The sequence below is a fragment of the Ptiloglossa arizonensis genome, chromosome 5 (assembly GCF_051014685.1).
Source record: "Ptiloglossa arizonensis isolate GNS036 chromosome 5, iyPtiAriz1_principal, whole genome shotgun sequence".
NCBI classification, from domain to species: Eukaryota; Metazoa; Arthropoda; class Insecta; order Hymenoptera; family Colletidae; genus Ptiloglossa; species Ptiloglossa arizonensis.
The window spans coordinates 19,837,838-19,857,210 of NC_135052.1; the positions used below are offsets into that span (position 1 = coordinate 19,837,838).

General features: G+C 38.8%; 1 protein-coding gene across 1 annotated transcript in view; it reads left to right on the forward strand.

Moving 5' to 3' along the window:
- The window catches only part of Sk (small conductance calcium-activated potassium channel), a 414,746-nt gene that overhangs the window by 103,548 nt on the left and 291,825 nt on the right, over window positions 1-19,373 (forward strand). The window contains exon 2 of the mRNA XM_076312794.1: window positions 18,297-18,784. Within this exon, the coding sequence (XP_076168909.1) occupies window positions 18,339-18,784 (446 nt within the window). The 5' untranslated portion in view covers window positions 18,297-18,338. The remainder of the gene's footprint in view (window positions 1-18,296; window positions 18,785-19,373) is intronic.

The window sequence follows — 19,373 nt, forward strand, 5'->3', positions numbered from 1 at the left end:
CGAACTCTAATTACGGCCGCTTTAATTTATTCGCGGCGATTTTCCCTCTATTGGACACAAAACAACCAACGAGCCGTAACACCAAAATATTTGCACCGTTGGTAACGATTCGCTTCCGCGTTAATCTCGTCGAACGTCTGGCACTGTATCCGTCACGTGCAACGTTCAGTCGTCAAACGTGCAGATGCAAGAAACTGCAATATGAGCGGCCAGAGATTGGCCTCGTAACAGCAGTTCAAGAAAATCTCGAACCTCGTCGAACCGGATTCTCTGTCTCGTGGGGCCAACGTTGATACATTTTCGTCGGAAATTATTTCAAACGATAAAATCCTCGAGAAAATTCTAATTTTCGAAGCTGAAACAAAAATCGTTGCAACGTTTCAATACTATATTTCGTCTCTCAGTTTCGATGCATCGTGGATTCATCGCGATCGCCAATTACAGTGTTTCAATTGGTCTGCTTGTGAATTAAAAAATTGAGCGGTAGTCCGTAACAGGGCACGGGCGATAATCAATAACATTGAAATTGCGGAATCATTCCGGTATTTCGTCTCTCAATTTCTGGGATTCGGGGCTACCAATTGCTGGGTTCATTTGGTCTGACGATGAACAAAGACACGAGAGTATTTCGTGTACTGTGATTGTTACGATTCTTTTACAGTTGACTTTACATAAAATGGTTTGTTTTAACTTTGGTGTTTCTTCGATTTTGTGCTTACGTTCCTTCCAATCCCCTCGAAGATTTCGATTGAATAGCTAATTGATCTAAAACAGTAGTTGGTAAAGACTTGTTGATAACTAGATGGGTAATTTAAATAGGCGACTACTGAAAAGATACACACCAACATCAACGTGTCCTTAGACTCTTGATGAAGTTGGAATACTGGCATTCATCCAGAAAACCCTAACAGTTTTAATTATCTTCAAACTGCCACGAGCCTCGTTACTCTGTATTCTACGTGCCAATCATACTACATTGTATCTTCCTATAGCTGTGCAATATTTCAAGAATTATTATTTTCAAGCCTGTATCAACGAAACCTTGTGCAGATAAGTTATACATAAGCCAGACTGTTTTAGAATTAATAATTCGATCGAGAAGTCGAGTTTCTTTTATCGCGTTTCAAACTTGACTTGTTTGTTAAATTATTCACCTCGGAGCAACGCTACGCGAAACTTTTTACGCATTGTTTGTAAAGATCAACGTATCGGGACGCTCTAGAAACAGACATAAATATCAAGATATCGACAAAGCCGAACAATTCTTTATTTAACGTTTTCGAATTCGTTGGAACGATTTGTGCGAATAATTCTTTACTTAATTCTCTATTCAATTTAGTTCGAAAGTTGTTATCAATGATTATAATTGAACAATATTCCACCGTGTTTCGCAAATAAACGCGTTGAGGTATAACGTCCTTAGTCTTACGAGATTAAAAATTAAACCTGAAAGAGGTCACGAATATTGAAATTAATTAAGATCCCGTGTAGAAAATAAAATCGATGCCCGAGTATTAAATTAAATTATAGCAGAAAGTCGATTATCGGAACGTCGATTAACCGTAATATTGATCCTTGAAAAGCTTATTATCGGAAAGACCGATTATTAGAAGAGACGAGTCCTTCTGTCGTTCTTTTAAAATGTTCGAGTTTCGATAAAAATTGATTTTCGTTCGAATTTCTGCACGACTACTCGTGTATTAACCCGATATACCAACTGTAATACACATAGCCGTTCGATGCTACTTTTTTTTTTTTTTAGTCATCGAACTGTGAAAAACGTTACGTTTTCATTTAATTCGCGGCAATCTAATATTCGAGCTCGCAGCGACCGAACAATTTTTTTCGAACGTTAATTCAATTTGGAGGGAAAAAAGTTGCACGACAACGATATCTCGTGAACGTATAGAGCCGAATGATGATGTATAGCACACGTCCTTGCGTATACTTGGATCGAATCTAAATAAATGATGCGCTGGTAATTGTTTCAATGTTACGTTTATGGCCGCGCGATTAATCTGTTAAGGGATTATCGATTCGTCTGTGACTTGCGCCATTCGATCTAATATTTCAACGCGAATCGACATCGTACGTCAGTTCGGTTCTGCTCTGTTCAATTACGGGGACATTTCTCGCGAAAGTTCGCGACGAAGGAATGACGAATGCGATGAATAATAACCGAGATGTACATTTACAAGAATAGTTCGAAAGAGTTGACAAAGTCTCTGTTTCTATTTTCACCGGTAAGAACGCGACTCGAAAGTCCAGTTTCTAGTATTCGTTCTTCGAGCAACTTTCTCCAAAAAGTTTCTTTATCGACTAATTGTTTGTATACCGCTCCCCAACGTGGTATAAAACCATAGTCACATTTTAAAGTAAAGACAGTTGTGTTACTGTTATTAGCCCGAAAATTCATTGAGTCGTTTCTAATTTACGAAGCGAGTCTCGAATCGTTTTTGTATATTATTCGAAATGGAAAGTTCTTGAAAGTTTCTAAACTTTTGCATACACACAGATTGTTCGAAAGGTTAAAAAATTGTCGCGGTAAATATTGTTACACTCTCTTGATGTCTATCTGTTTAATATCGGGATTGGTGGGACCTCGATACTTACTGGAACGTGCAATTGAAAACTCGTGCAAGTATCGAGGGGATTCGTGCATCTATCGGGGTGAGTGATCCAATACCCAAGACGCTCCGTGTACATAACCTATATAAAACACATGCATCAAGTAGAAAAAGTCTCTGTAAAAACAGGTGAATTTTTCCATCGTCGATACATTTTTTGTTAATGGTCGTGTAAATGATAATAGAAAATTCCGAGTAATATAGAGTAATAATAGAGTACGAAACTTTAGTTTGGTAATTTAAGCACTTGTTACACAATCTTCTTAAACTAACCGACCAGTTCGCGCGATACGAATAACTCTATTTTTCGAGTCTCTATTAATAAATCACTGTTTCCTTAAACAATATTCTTCGATAGGTACACTCTCCCGTGTATCCTTGTTATATTTTATTTTCCCCTTATCAATAGCGTTACCCGTGCACAGTATCGCTATTTGTGTTTTCTGGATACGAAAGTAAACGCTTATCGTGTCTTCTACGCGGTTGACGATGGCCAGTTTCGCGTCGGTAATTATTTTTATCGCGTCCAATAAATCGCTCACTTTGAGATTACATAAGCTCAGAGAGAGATCGAAAGAAGAGCTTCGTTGCCAGCTTTTTCAATTCTTTCGTAATTCGGCACGTTGGTCGAGCTTGCCGGAAGCACCTCGATTTCCTTCTCGACCGAACGTGGAACCCCGTCGTCTATTCCCCGATCGCCCAGGTGAGAAATTTCACGGTATCAGCATTCGGCGCCAACCGCGCTATCTAATCACGAGGCCCGATCAGAAACATCTGGAGCGCAGTTTCAGATAACGAAAACGAACGGAAGCGGAACGAAAGCGACACCTATGCCACGTTCGCGCACGAAACGCGCTATCGGCTGAAATTCTGCTAGCCTTCCATCCGGTTCTTCATCTGGGGCTACTTTACGGTCGTGTCCGCCGTTATCTACCCTCGGTTGCATTCCACCCTCCCTTCCCAGCCGGATCCCCTTACGTTCGCTGCCTTTATTGGCGGTTGTACGAGACTGCGACGAAGGGAAGCCTTTAGTTTCGAGACCCGAGAATTTTTCCTTGGACAGTGACGTGTTCATTCTCACGGACTTTCCTCGTGCCTTATTGCGGGAAACAAATAGTATTTGCAATCTTAACGCTATTTGTCAATGGTAACGATCGTGGAGTTTTGTTCCACTAAGTTTGCGCGAGAAGAAAACTAAGCGTTATAAAAGAATGGAGGGAAGTTGATGGATGGAGGTTTTTCGTTTGAAATCTTAACAATATTTATCAACGACGATAATTGAGTAATAATAATAATAGAGTTATATTGCACAGAATTTGTATGTGGAAAAGAAACAAAGGAAAAGAATGAAGGACAGTTGATGGATAAATCTCAATCTTCGTTTGCTATCTCAAGAATATTTATTAACGACGATAATTGAGTGATAATAATAATAGAGTTCTATTGCACAAAATTTGTACACGGAAAATAATGAAGAAAAGTTGATGAATGGAAGTTTTTCGTTTTGAAATCTCAAGAATATTTATCAACGACGATAATTGAGTGATAATAATAATAGAGTTCTACTGCACCAAATTTGTACGTGGAAAAGAAACAAAGGAAAAGAATGAAGAGAAGTTGATGGATAAATCTTAATCTTCGTTTGCTATCTCAAGAATATTTATTAACGACGATAATTAAGTAATAATAATAACAGAATTCTATTGCACAAAATTTGTACGCGGAAAAGAAACAAAGAAAAAAGAATGAAGAAAAGTTGATGGATGGAAGTTTTTCGTTTGCAATTTCAAGAATATTTATCAACGACGATAATTGAGTGATAATAATAATAGAGTTCTACTGCACCAAATTTGTACGTGGAAAAAAAAACAAAGTCAGGAAAAAGGATGAAAAAAAATTGATGGATGGAAGTTTTTCGTTCACAGTCTCAACAATATTTATGAATGATAATTTTGGTGCTTTAGTGCGCCAAGTTTGTTCGCGTAAAATAAACAAAGTGTGGAAAGAGAAAGAACCAAAGTTGGTGGATAGAGGTAGAAGTAAGTATGTGTTACGATATAAAAGCGAGGGACAGCTACGTCTATATTATGACCGAGCCACGAAAACGATATACTACGAATTTGATGAAATAATGTAAAATTAGAAGAAGAGAGTAGAAAACGGAAGAGATGAAGCACAACGTAAGCTCGAGTGCTTGAACACTCAAAGAACAGAGATGCAAGTACAAAATCTGGAGTGCTACTGCTGTTGAAAGTTCCGATAGTTTGCATGCAAGTCCATTTACACAGTGCAAATGTTAAAGGCATTCCTATTCGTGTATTTCAAATGTCAAACCTTTCCTCCAGTGTAGGTGTGTAACGAGCAATGGTCTCCAAGTGTGACGTTCATTTTACAATGGACTTTTGCGCAACAATAGACTCGAAATACTGTAGCTAACGATGCACGGTTTCAGGTGTAGACGATTAATAGGTTAACAGATATTCAGTGTTAAAGTTTCGCGGGGCTGTTTATCTTCGATAGTAAAAGCAGCAGATGAGCCCATGGTATAGTTGCTGTGTGGGTGTGTATCTATGAAATCGTTACTACTTCGTGAGCGTGTTCTAATCTCGTTGGGATAACGCTTAATTGTTTTAGCGGTGTAATTTTATTGTACATACATCACAGCGCTCGCTACAATTTCGAACAACGAATATTTCAAACACGCGACGCGTCCATTATGGAATTTAGAAAAAATTTTCAAGTCGAACCGGCTCGCATTAATTTTCTCCAGTGGGAAATTTACTTCTAACGAGACATCCGACTCTGGAAATTTCGCTCGAAGACGATACTTATTTTTATTTATTTATCAATTCGTTTAGGTGTATACGTAGCGTGTCGGTACGATCGTAGCAATCGTAGTTCCTCTATTTCGATCTCAGAATCGATCTGTTTCACGTGACGAACCAGACATTTGGCTTTAATGCGGATCTTCGTCACTCGAAGCAACTTTATAGCGTCGTAATAAGCTTAACTTAATTCGTCTCGATTTAATGCGGTATTAGAACGTCCGACGGTCCTTGATTCCCTTATAATTTAAGGGGTTAACCGTGTCGCGACGCATTCACCGTGTTATCGAACTTTTATTAGCCGCAGACGCAATACGACCGAGAAGCCTAATGATAGCCAATTAAGAGTTGTAACGACCTGGAACTCTTTGAAAAGTGCTCATTAGCGGTACTGTTCTGTGTGGTTCGTTCTTTGGTAAATCGAGAAGCTCGTCCAGGCTGCAACGATTGAACTTCGCAAATAAGGGTTGAAAAATTGTTCAGCTCTCGGTGTTTACAAATTTCCGCGATTCTTCGAACGTACGTATACGATTTTGGAAGACAATTTCGGTGTACGTTGTCCTATTTTCGGAGTACTATTTGTTCTTTATTTTTAGAGAAGAACGCTAATAAATCTCGCAGTTCGTGTGATTCTTGGCGCGGAATCGATGGAGAGTCGGATTTATCCAAGATAATTTTCTACGTTTATTTTCATTGAATCATTCTACGATGGAGCGATCTACGAGTCTTTCGAAATTGCGTAAATATTTATCAACTCCTTTCGATCTTTGCAACGACTTCCGTTTTCAACATCGGGGTGAATTCTACTTGTAGAATTCAAGGAACGAAACGCAAAGAATTATTGTTATCGTAACCTCTTCGTCACGTTGCGACAAAGTAATTATTAAAATAGCAATTTCTTAAAGTAGAGGACCCTTTCTCTTAGAAACATAATTTTTATTTTAATCGAATAGTTTGTAAACTGAACGGGGAGTTATAATTTGAAAAAGTTGGAAATATTTTCTCGGTTATTGTCACACGTACTCGAACAGATGACAAGAAAGAAGATAATTTTCTCATATAACTTATCAATTTACAGGAATTACTTTAATTCTTAAATGCAATGTCTCAGGAATGTTTACAGTCGACGAGAATATTCTCGATAAGTCTTCGACCGAATATAGATTACAAATTATCTTGAATCTTCAACCTCCGAGTACGGAGAACGATTTTAAAAAATTATGATAATAAATATAGTATAAGTCTTCGACCGAATATAAATTACGAATGATCTTGAATCTTCAACCTCCGAATAGGAAGAACAATTTAAAAAAAATATAATAATAAATATAGTATAAGTTTTCGACCGAATATAGATTACGAACGATCTTGAATCTTCAACCTCCGAATAGGAAGAACAATTTAAAAAAAATATAATAATAAATATAGTATAAGTCTTCGACCGAATATAGATTAGGAATTATCTTGAATCTTCAATCTCCGAACACGAAGAACGATTAAAAAAAATCTAGTAATCGTTTTCGATGAATTATTCGCGGTTTTGACGAACGTCGTGGATCCAGAGTCTCTCGAAGGCAGATTCTCGAAACGAAGGCCGTCCTCTGGGCTTCCCTCGCGACTTTAATTAATGGACAGCGAAGACAGCTTCAAACACGGCATCCAAGTGCACCGCTGTGCTCGTCCTTCGCGTTTACATGTCCCAATTCCATAATGTCGAGGAGGACCCTCTAAGAATACTCGGTCACTGGCGTCAAGGCGAATTAAAGCGGCACCGATTCCCCGTTTCAGCGATTAATTCGTCACCGCCTCTCTCTCACCCTTTCAGGCTCATCGCTTCGAATACTTTAACGAGCCTAGAGTGTAGTGCTCGATCGCGCGACCAAGTCGGATTTCTACCGAGATGGGTGGAACGAATCACCCGGCAATTTGTATCAACGAATCGGAACAGAACCGTGAAAAATGTCCCCTTCAAGGAGGGGATGATTTGTTGCGAAATGGTTTCACTCGTTTCCACTTTGTTGCAAACTGGACTAGATTTATCGCAGCTGTGTTTCATGTGTTTGCTCGGTGAAAAACATTCGAGCGAATAACCGTTGAGTGTTCTCTTGAAAATGTCTGCTTCCGTTGATTTGAGATTTGAACGCGATTTTCTGCGAAATAAGGAGTCCATCGATGCGAGAGAGAGAGAGAGAGAGAGAGAGAGAGAGTTCTCTGGCGATCGCAAAATTGCAATCGTAATCTACCACGAGGATTAGAGCGCTGGTTCGAGTTCGAAGATTTAATCGTCTCCGGTGTCTGACCAACGACGACTGTTTCTACTTACTCTGTGCCACTGACTCGATCAATGCTCCACGAAAGCGATAAAAATTTAATTAATCGCTCTCGTATAATTGATTTTCGAGTCTGCTCGAACCTGGACTTTTTATCAACTTGAAACACCGACACTGAATTAATCTGACGGCTGAGACCATTACGAACTTATCGATTGAATGGGAACCGCTCCGCGTGGAAAGAGATATTTCATTCGAGCTTTGTTTTTCATTCTTAAAAGTCGATCATCACTGTACGGCGAATTGTACCCGAGTTGAACGAATTGAGAATTATTCGACAGATCGAAACGTGTAGATCGAACAGTATCAAACGTTGTCAAACCTCGATCGGTGATTAATGATTTTAACAAGACTTGATATCTTCTCCATCGTACAGTTTTATGAAAGTGGAGTATAGACATTTTTGAGGAAATTTGTACACGTTGGATGATGTTTGGCAGTGTTTGGAAACGTTTGTAACACGTCACACGCGCAACCTCTTCGAACATCGAAAAATAAGTGTCGAGAAGTGTCTCGACGCCCACGTCTGGAACTTAATTTTCTTTTCTTCGCGAAGTTTAACATCAACACGGGTCATCTTTCACAAGCTGCACTTTACATCTCTTAGGTGGACGTTTCACAGTGTCCCTGGTAGAATTCAAATGTCACGAATATCATTTCCTTGTACGCTTCCTTCTACAACACGAGATCTACATAGGTACGAGTCATCCAAGATGAAGTATCGTCTTCTTGTGCTTGTCCTTGACTTTAGCGAAGATCCTCGAATTTGGAGGTGAATTTGTCGCCGCTATCTGCTTTAAGCTTGAAGAGCAACGGAATTTCGCGCACGGTTCTCGCGAACAAATATTTTTATATTTCCATTCTATATTTATAATTTATTCTCCGTGGATCGTCGCGGACAATTGGAAAGTGTTCACAGACTTTCGGAGATCTCGAGCCGGTCCTATTCGCAGAAAGTCGTTCTCGCGACGGGGTTGCAACGTTCCGAGCAAGTATGGTTTCGAGTTAACGTATCCAGTTTCCTAATGTGTGACGACATCGTCGCGAGAATATTACCAACAGAGCGTTCGCCCGGAACAGTTTCTCGGGACTTTACCGCGAAGCTGTGCGCGATAAAAGCCGAGGAAATTGTCTCCGCGAACGCAGAGCGTCTCGCGTTTTGCTACTTCGTCATTTTCCTTTCACGACGCGTCGCGGAACAGAACGATAAGGAAACCGAGCAGAAAACGCGATAGTCCGAGTGGAAGAATTCTTTCGACCGATTAGGGTGGCACACTCGAGGAAAATTTTTATGCGAACAGATGTTTCACCTTTCGTGAAACCAACCATTGGCTTCAGGCCTCCTTTCTTCGTTGATCATTTGATATGACTATTTGATTGTTCGGAAAGTCATTTCGTTTTCTTTTTTTTTTTTTTTTGTGTAAACATTTTATTAAATTATATGTTCTCGATTTTGAAATGACATTGAAAACGACTTAATAATATTCCGAGATACGAAAGCACCTATACAGACGACAATTTCTGAAATAAATACGAAGCAGAGAACGTTAAATGAAACGCTTGAGCCGGACTAATAAACTTGAAATCTTATTGAAAGGAATCTTGTTTGCTAGTTGGAAAGTTTGTTTTAATAGAGTGTGCCTTCACTCTTGTTAGATTTTATACAATTTCCGCACGATAGACTTCGTTAATGACGAAAGTTTGCTTACCGAAGAAATAAACGAAAAATCGTGGCGGATTCCAATGTTGATGGTACAAAGTTTGTGTAATCTGTATATTGAAATGTTCGAATCTTACAAATTTCGACAGTTTCGTTAATATTTACCAAACTATTTATCGATTAAACCGAGGAAACGTATCGAAGAATATAATATCTATGATATAATATTTAACTTATGACAACTTATGATAATATTCTTTAAACGAATATAATATTTAACTCGGTTTATAATAAAACAAGTACAAAATATTGCGTAACTGAAATGTACAGAAAGTATCGAGCATCGTATTGTTATTTATCATCGAGTACATTCTTACTTCAGCTTTTCACACTCCATTGAACGAGTGTATGGAAATTTTCACTGTTCGAAATTCAAGAGATCGATTTAAGGACCATGGTACACAAAAGAGCAGGTCTTTGTCAGGTTTGGAATCAGTACCCGAAAGAGTTTCAATGCTCCGGGTTAAACATATTTGAGGATATTTATAAAACTTGTCGGTGAATGTTTACTCGCGCTGGTATTACCTCGTTGCGAATTTCACTTACGCTCGCGACGATTTTGACGTCGAACACGAAAGTAACTTCCGTCACCTGAGAAACGTGAATGCACCGACGAAAATGCTTAGAAACTTACCAGCATGGCCAACAGCCTCGCGCTATGAACTTTTCCCTCGTTTTTGTCAATAAATCTCCGAGTTACTTCGAACGTATAATATTTTCCCCAGGATGCGGGCAGAACGGATGCAGCATGTTTTCACGAAACTCGGTCCACGAAAAGTTCGAAGGTGAACTAGGTAATTCTTGACATTTCGAAACAATCATTGTTTGCAAACTCGTTTCAATGCTGGAACAAACGAATTCGAATACGATATCGACCGAAATTCTAACCGTGGCCGAACGTGTACGACAATTCTGGAAGTAGCAATAATTTCAACGTGTAAAATCATTCTTAGTACGGTACATTGTACGAAATACGTGTAAAATAAAATTGATAATTAAATTACGAAGTTTTTCGATCAATTTTAAGACACTCGCTCAATAACGATCGATATCGATGGGGTTCTGAAATGACGTTTAAGAGAACGTTCCAAATAGTTAAATTAAGATCTCTCGGTGTAATTCTTATTGGAATGAATTTCCCAGGCTCGCATTGAAAAGGAAACTTTTCACGCCTGAGCTTACAGATTGAGTGAATTGGCAGGGGGAAATTAATACAAATGCGTTCTAGATCCCTCGAATCCCCTGCAAAAATAATTCCTCTCCGGTTTACGTCGCGAATGAAATATTTCAGGGGAAGCTAATTAACGTTGAGCCAATTACCTCGAAAGAATGAGGTAACACCGACCAGAGTTGTCCGAGATCTAGTAGATCCAGATCCTGGCGTTCTATTTAATTTGCAATCCGTTTCGGAATACACCTATGTAGCAATTAAATTTACTTCTTGCTGTTTAAGCGTTTCCTGGAGTACTTATCCGAAAATTGCAGTTGTTTAAAAGATAAAAGGATGCAGATTTTAGTTATTAATTTCATACGGTTCTTAGATTGCGAACTATACTTAAGGAACCAATTCTAGTCGTCCACGGTCGCATCGAAATTAATTGGCCGATAAAGGCTACTGTGAAGCTATCCCCACCATACACTCTGGTTACCCCCACCGCTTTATTTCTCCGTGCTGCGCGCGCATCTATGCAATCGTATCGTTTGAAGTTGATCTTACGAGTTATTTTATCAATTTTATCAAGGAGTGTAGAAACGTCTTCGTGAAAAATTATGTGATACACATTGAATGCAAGAATTTATCATAATGGACGTATGATACAACTTCAATTATAATTTAACGAATTTTTAATCGCGTTAGTATTCTATATTGCACGTTCTTGTTATTCTAACCATTTATACAAGAATATTATAGGATATTATACAAGAATAATTATTGTAACGTTTTTAATGCTCGAATTATAAAAAAGAGTGTACATCTCGTACTAGAGCAATTGCATGGTTGCGTGAAAGCTAAGTACGGCAAAAGTTTGGCATCAAACCAGCCACGTATAATATTGTATGCACACGAGAGATGCACTCGAGATGAAAAGAACAATCCGGCGCGATCATTAATATACACGTGCGCCTGGAGAACCGTGGAAATGAAATTCCCGATTGCTTACAATTTCGGAAACGTAAATGAGAAATAATGGACGAACAGTAGGTTGACGGTCCATTTTCGTTCGCTGGTTGAAAAACTGCAATCTGAAATGGCTGCCAGGTCGCGAATCTACTGCAATTTGCGCGGATGTCGATTGCTAACCGCACGCAAATTCAAACGCGATGGAATTCAGGAAAAATGGAACGCGGTAGTTTCTTGCGTTTCTTGTTCCAGAACTGCACTGAATGCTAATGGAAATCCAAGTCTAATTGGGAGAATCAATCACGCGTGTTACAAATAGTGCTTGACACAATATTCTCCGTAACAAGTTGGAGAACACGTTGGATACAAACACTTTGGAATCTTCTCGAAATACTGACTTTTAGAAATAATTTCTAACATTTGTAGACTACCAAATAACGTTAATGTCGGTATAAATATTGTCATTTATACAATAATTTCAACCGACGTTGTTCAAGTTACGTACATAATAAATTCAATAGATGAATACACATTTCGTGAAACTGATTAATATTCTATTGAATGTACTGTAGTTGCAGTTAGGAAAGGATTATTCTTGCATCTGTAAATAATGCAGGTTAAATCTAGATGGATTCATCGTAGTTAAAATTATTTCAATTATGAATTCTTTATATTTGTCGATCAATAAGAGTACGTCGATAAATTTAATTGCATTAATCACCCAGCGATATTACGGATCAATGTTTAATTTCGGAAGAATTAAAGCCTGAAAGCCCAACAAAATATTCATAGAAGTCACTAATCTGCAAATTAACAGAATAACTAAACAGTATTATAACGATTTAGCGAATTTAACAGAATTAAAACTAAATTGGTTTAAATATATTGCGTATATATAATTCTAACAAAATATGTTCACAGTAGATGCATAATAAATTCGATTAATCGATGCAATTGTATTTAATTCCTTTGCCATTTTTTAGGATTAACAGCACACGGATATTTTGTCGAGTTTATAGATATCCTAGATTAATCAACTTATTGTTATATAATATATACATCGTTCAATTTAACGCACAAATTTTTTCCAAATTATAATATAATAAAAAATAGAAGCGTTTGGAATACTTCAATGGTATATTTATCATTAGGCCCAGCTATCTTCAATATCTTTTATAATTTATTATACGTAATATTGACAACAATTCTATAATAGATTGCCTGTACGTCGTTCAGCGTGAATGAATAACCCCGAGAAACTTGCTGAACGTATTAAACGTGTTACCTACGCGAAACTCGTTAAGCGGAAAAATAACGATTTCAAATTAGTTAAAGCTCTAATGAATAACGTATTGCTTCCCGTCGAAAGTTTGCTCAGACCACGAATCCGGAACAACTTGATCCACCCGGAGCGACCCAATTAAAATTTACTAAAACTTGCTACGAAATTGAATTAACAACACACCACAACTCGAAGAAGATATGATAAAATACGATCCATCTTTTCGACCCATCGAAGATGAAAACAACCTTAATCTCGCATCAATTTTAATAATCCCGATCTCTAGACGTAAACAAGTAATCCCCTTCACGCGTTGGTAGTTATCATCGAAACGTTTGCAATCCTAATTCCTCTTCGGTGATCTCTGTTGAGTTTGCAGTTTGTAAAATTGCTGAGAAAGGTAGCAGTATTTTACAGAATAGGACACCAATATTTTATAATCTATACCACGGTGCCATGTTCCTCAGAAAATTTTGTATATAATTTTTAATTGCAAATCAAGGTTAAAAACGTTCTAGTAATAGTTATCAACGAATAAAAGCGACTGCTGATTCATGGTAAGAAGGATCGTTATTATTTTCCACTTATCTCCAAAAAATCAAATTTTACATTGACTTTGTTTCATTAACTCCTACATGCAGGTTTTCCTTTTCGTAGCCTCAACTTATCATCACTGAAAAGACAGCCTGTTCGATGTCCAATGTTCCGCGGTCGCATCGATCAAGCTTTAACTGTAAACCGCCAAGTGTAAGGGGAAATCTCGACGAGAATTCGCACAGTGCTCCGTTAAGCCTCGGTCAAGCCTGGGTATTTCAACGCGTACGTGACGAGACTTCGCGACGAAAGTGAGACGGGCGATAAATCCGCGTGAGACTGCGCGAGGAAGAAAACGAAACCACCGACGCGCTATCTCGAAAAGTCAGAAGCCGTTTTGGGTATTGTTGAGACCGTCCAAATCTGGGTTTACGATACAGTCACCTAATACACGTCATTTCGTAGGATCAGCTTCTGGAAATATTGACGTTTCGGTCGTTTAATTGTGCCAGGGATTAAGATTCTAAAAGTTGTTGCACTGCCATGAAATATCTATGTTTGTTCGGTTTTCGTTGTCTCTATAGTAGCGATACCGTAAACACACAGCGCGACACTCGTTTGACGTCCGATCTTGGGCGTGAGTCCCAGCGCCCCTCCATATCGCCAGCCAATTAGACTCGCGCGCGAACAGGTGGGCGGGACTTGAGTGGAGAGACTGTCCCGCGAGGAAGGAAACGAAACCACCGACGCGCTATCTCGAAAAGTCAGAAGCCGTTTTGGGTATTGTTAAGACCGTCCAAATCTGGGTTTACGATACAGTCACCTAATACACGTCATTTCGTAGGATCAGCTTCTGGAAATATTGACGTTTCGGTCGTTTAATTGTGCCAGGGATTAAGATTCTAAAAGTTGTTGCACTGCCATGAAATATCTATGTTTGTTCGGTTTTCGTTATCTCTATAGTAGCGATACCGTAAACACACAGCGCGACACTCGTTTGACGTCCGATCTTGGGCGTGAGTCCCAGCGCCCCTCCATATCGCCAGCCAATTAGACTCGCGCGCGAACAGGTGGGCGGGACTTGAGTGGAGAGACTGTCCCGCGAGGAAGAACTCGAACACCGATTTGTCAATAACGTCACCACCCACATCTAACGATTTGTACAGTGCCTCGTGTATCCTGTCTGTTTGAATATCTACGTCGTTTGAAACGATACGTGTAAATGTTACTTGCAAAAGTTGTAGGATTTAAGGAAGTGCGTATTATGGTATGAATTTTTTTTTTTTACAAGTGGAAGCATGCAGGAGATACAGAGATAAATTTTGTTTCTCAAGTCATTGAATGTTTTGTTTTATACTCCATTTCGATGAAATGACGTATTCCAAGCACACAGGCACGAAAGTATATTTTTCCTAAAATTTACCGTTTCTCAGATATTTGACTTTATTCGTCCTATTACTTTCATTACGGAACAGATCAAAGACTGCATCGTTGTGTCAATACACACAGCCAACATTTCGAACTTGTTTCGCGAGCGAAGTCAAATATTTCAGAAACGGTAAGTTTTAAATCAAATACACCTAGTATTTTTATATTCGAAATATGTAATCTCAAAGTCAAGCACGAAGAATTGGACATTTCGTTTAAGAAAATTTACCTCTGTAGCTTCTCTACGCTACTAATTATAAAAAGAACTATTATTACTGTATTGTGTACTTAATTTAGGTTCAGAACCTGTTACAGAAACTGTCAGAATGTCGTAGAACTTAAATTTTCTAACGATTTAACGAGAATAACGATACACATCTGGACTTGGAAACTATTTCACCTAATACAGATTCGTAAACAATTGTGAGATCCGAAAATGAATCTGCTGTTATTTAATATATTACTTAAGCTCGCAGATACATTTGAAATTTATTAAATTATCGGTTTCGCGAACTTCGTAGGGGCCAACAGGGTATCGTAGTTTCCAAGTGTGACTATATCGAGCCACTTTATACTTGGGGGATTCGGAATCGATATTCACGTGTAGCTTGGGAAGTCGGTAACATTGATCCATGGATTCCTCTGAATCGTTCAGGAGGTCAAAGAACTAAGTGTTACAGTTGCTTCCAACGACTATGAAGTCGTTCTACGGGGAAGTGAACGAGCGAAAAGTAACGTGATGTGCACACGGACTTCTCGCGTAGTAGTGAACGTGTAAACGGGGTGTTTCTAGGAACTTGGGCGGACTACAGCTCTGTCCTAAGTAAATATAGAATGTCCAGGATGTTTTATAAAACGAGGACATGATTTCGTAGGAGAATTTCGAGTACTAAAATAATAATATAACATTGTACAAACGTTTGTCCTATCCTTGTCTTGTATTCGTTTTCAGTTATCTCGTTTCAAATTGATGGCTATTTAGGAACGTCTTAACAATTATTATTGTTGCTTTATTTATGCCTATTTCGAAACAATGTATAAGTCATAATGGTGTAATTGTTTAATTATATAGAGCTGCAATTTCTACTTTTAAACCTAACCTCTAAATACAGCTTGACAAATTGTTTCAATTTATAATATTAAAATTTGTCTTTTAGTATTGAAATAGGGTAGTTAATCGTGTCGATATTTTGTAAAATACTTTTTGTATACAAAGTATTTGACACATTTAAGAATCATGGTCATTGATATTTTCTTCTCGGTCGACAAATTTAATAATTGTAAAATTAAAGTAATTTCAACTACACGTACGAATTTAACCTGTGCTGCGTGCACGCATCGGAATAATCCTTTCGTAATTGTAATCGCAGTATATTCGGTACAACATTAATTAGTTTCAGGAAGCTTAACGAAATACACAATCGTTGATTGAAGAAACGAAGAAAGAAGTGTATCATTTTTGAAAATTGCAGCGAGGGCAGAAATAACCAACAGAATGTTAATAAATATAAAAATAAATTTATTCTTGTTAGGTTTGATAAATACGTATCCTAAATCTGTAATGATTAAACGTGACCGAGTAGTACACTTCAAAATGACTATGGACACTTCTCTACTAGGGAAGCAATTATACGCTCTCGTGTCTACGTAATCCGACGTACTATTAACAAGTACTTGCAAGACTTGCACTTTTAAAGGGGTTGAATTCAGTCGCCCATACGAGGTCGTAAAACAGCATCGCGCATCAAAGTGACGAATCGACCGAAGTTGCACTTTGGTGTCGATAATAAAGTCAGTAAGTACGAGGAAACAATCGACAAATTGTTTCAAATGTTCTCGCAAAGTATCGATTCAATGTTATCGTAAATGTACAGTTCAAAATTGAAGCCAATCGAAGAAGCAACTTCCGAAAGAAACTACAGACCTGTTTCGAGGAGCACGCGTTTAAAATTTAACTCTACGAGCGTGCATACTATGTGCATGTACACGTGTCTAATACTTGGTACGCACGTGTGCTATGGACGTGTATGCACGTTTACCGAATTGGACGCCACGAGCGCTGTGGACATGTTTACACAAGGTATAAAATATTCAGCACCGAGGCGTGCCACAAACAGTAGATTATTCTACGTGTACGCGACACACTCGTCAAAAGCATACAGCACCGAAAGGATCGAGTGACTTCAATGACTCTAGTGACTTAGCGACTAGAACGTTGCGACACGCTTCAATATTTAAAATATCGTCTTAACATTTCCAGACAGTATTCTCAATCCCTCGAGCGGGCAGCTTTGAGTAGATCAGTTGTAAGAATTTGGTCAATTTCTTTTAATTTACGTAAAACGAAATTCACCTGTTCGATTAGTTTAAAATTTCAAAGATGTGATAACGAAACAACGTACAATGATTTAGCAACACGGAGAAAGATATTAAAAATATAAACAGTGTTAAAAACTTCGAATAGTACGAAAGATTTTGAGGCACTGTTCCAAACAAAGTTCGTTCGACAAAACTTATCGAACAACCTATTAGAACTTTATTTAGAATCTATTGGAACATTATTTGTAATATCTTTCTCCGTGTTTTTAAATTATTGCACGGTCTTTCATTACCATATCTTTGAAAGTTGAAAATAATCGGACAGATAGATTTCGTTTTATGTAAATTTGAGGAAACTTACCAAATTCTTCAAACTAATTCTTACTATTTTCGTACAATTCGAAGTTTTTAATACTGTTAGTATTTACAATATCTTTATCCGTGTTCTTCAAATTATTGCACGGTCTTTCATTACCATATCTTTGAAAATTGAAAATAATCGGACAGATAGATTTCGTTTTATGTAAATTTGAAGAAACTTATCAAATTCTTACAACTAATTCTTACTATTTTCGTACAATTCGAAGTTTTTAATACTATTAATATTTGTAATATCTTTCTCCGTGTTTTCCAAATTATTCTACGGTCTTTCGTTGTCGTATCTCTAAAATGGTTAATCATTAATATCATCTTTCATCGTTCGTTAATACTAATCGAGCAACCCAGTGCTTTGTAATCCGAGCACGGAAAGTATATTACATTATGTTGTAAAGTTCAGATTATAATATCTAGTTCATTACAATATGCAGGGATCTCGCGTATCTAGTAGTATACTTATTGTATATATAAGAATATAAAGTTCGAAGAAATGCGTATACAGTGATATGTCTTGATATAAACGACGACAGTGTCGTGTGATCTTTCTGACTCTGGACTTGGAACTCGACTAAAAAGAAAAGCCAAAAGAAAACCGGCCAAACCCTTGACCTGGTGGCGGACGACCCTTTCGCGCCAATACGCCACAGTTCTTGAAACGGACATTGACATCTGGCACCCTTAAGATCATTGTTGCATTCGTTCCACCACATTAAAATCCGTTTTTGTTTCAGGAAATGGCCACGTGACGCGTCAGACGAGAACCTGGCCGCAAGATGAATACGAACGGCAATATCGGCTCTCAGGAAGGTGGTAACGGTACCGATTATGGTTCCAGCGAGGAGACGGCGGCCCTGCTCAGCAGGGCGCCACCCCCGCCGGTCGTGGTTGCCGCGGCGTCTCAGGGCAAGCCGGTGCTCACGCGACAGGATCGAGCAACCTTTTTGGTTGCCTCGCCACAGTTGTCCGTCTCGGGGCTCGGCGGCTCCGAGGAGAGCGGCACCACCGAAGACCCGGCCACGAGATCGGTACCGGACATCGAACTGCATTGCAGACTCGACGGCGATGCCCAGCCCCAGCCGCAGCCGCAAACCCAAGTGCAACCGGTCGTGCCTACTATTTACCGTTCGAGGCAGCCTTCCCACCAGCACAGATGTCGCTGCGATCGGAGGGACTCGTTGGCGCCATCTTCGGCGCTCCATCTCGCGAGAAGCGTTTCTAGGTGAGTTTAGACCATTCTGGAGCCAAGATGACTTAGCTCCACGAGTAGCTTAAGTTAGAGTAGAATCAACGTTGTCCCCGAAAGAGTCCTCCCGAGATCTCCTTGGTTTCCCGTTGCTACGTAAATGCGAGGTTAATGCGTTTCCAATGTCCGCAAGAAGTCTTTTAACGGAGTTAAAGAAACTTGGGGCGGTACAGGGGTGAGAGGAGCGTACCGATCTATCGGTTCTCATGTTTATTTCAATTAGTAGGTGCGAATAGAACAGTCAGAAATATAGGTTGAATATTGTGAGCATAAGTGGAGTGGAAGATGTAGGTGTCTCTTGTATTTTTATAGGAAATGTAAGGTGTATTGGTGTACCTAACTGTGGAACGATGATGGGGTAGATATCTTACTCAGGGATTTGGATTATTTATCTGGCTAGTTAGGCACACTGTTCAACCTCGAATAGAGTGGTCGACGACTTTGATGGGTAAACGTTCTCTGACGTGTAACCCCATATTCTTACGTTCAGTGTTTGTCCCTGGTCTGAGGTTAAGCGGTCCATTGTCATAAGTTTGAACGTGCTACGGAAGATAGTCGAGGCTTG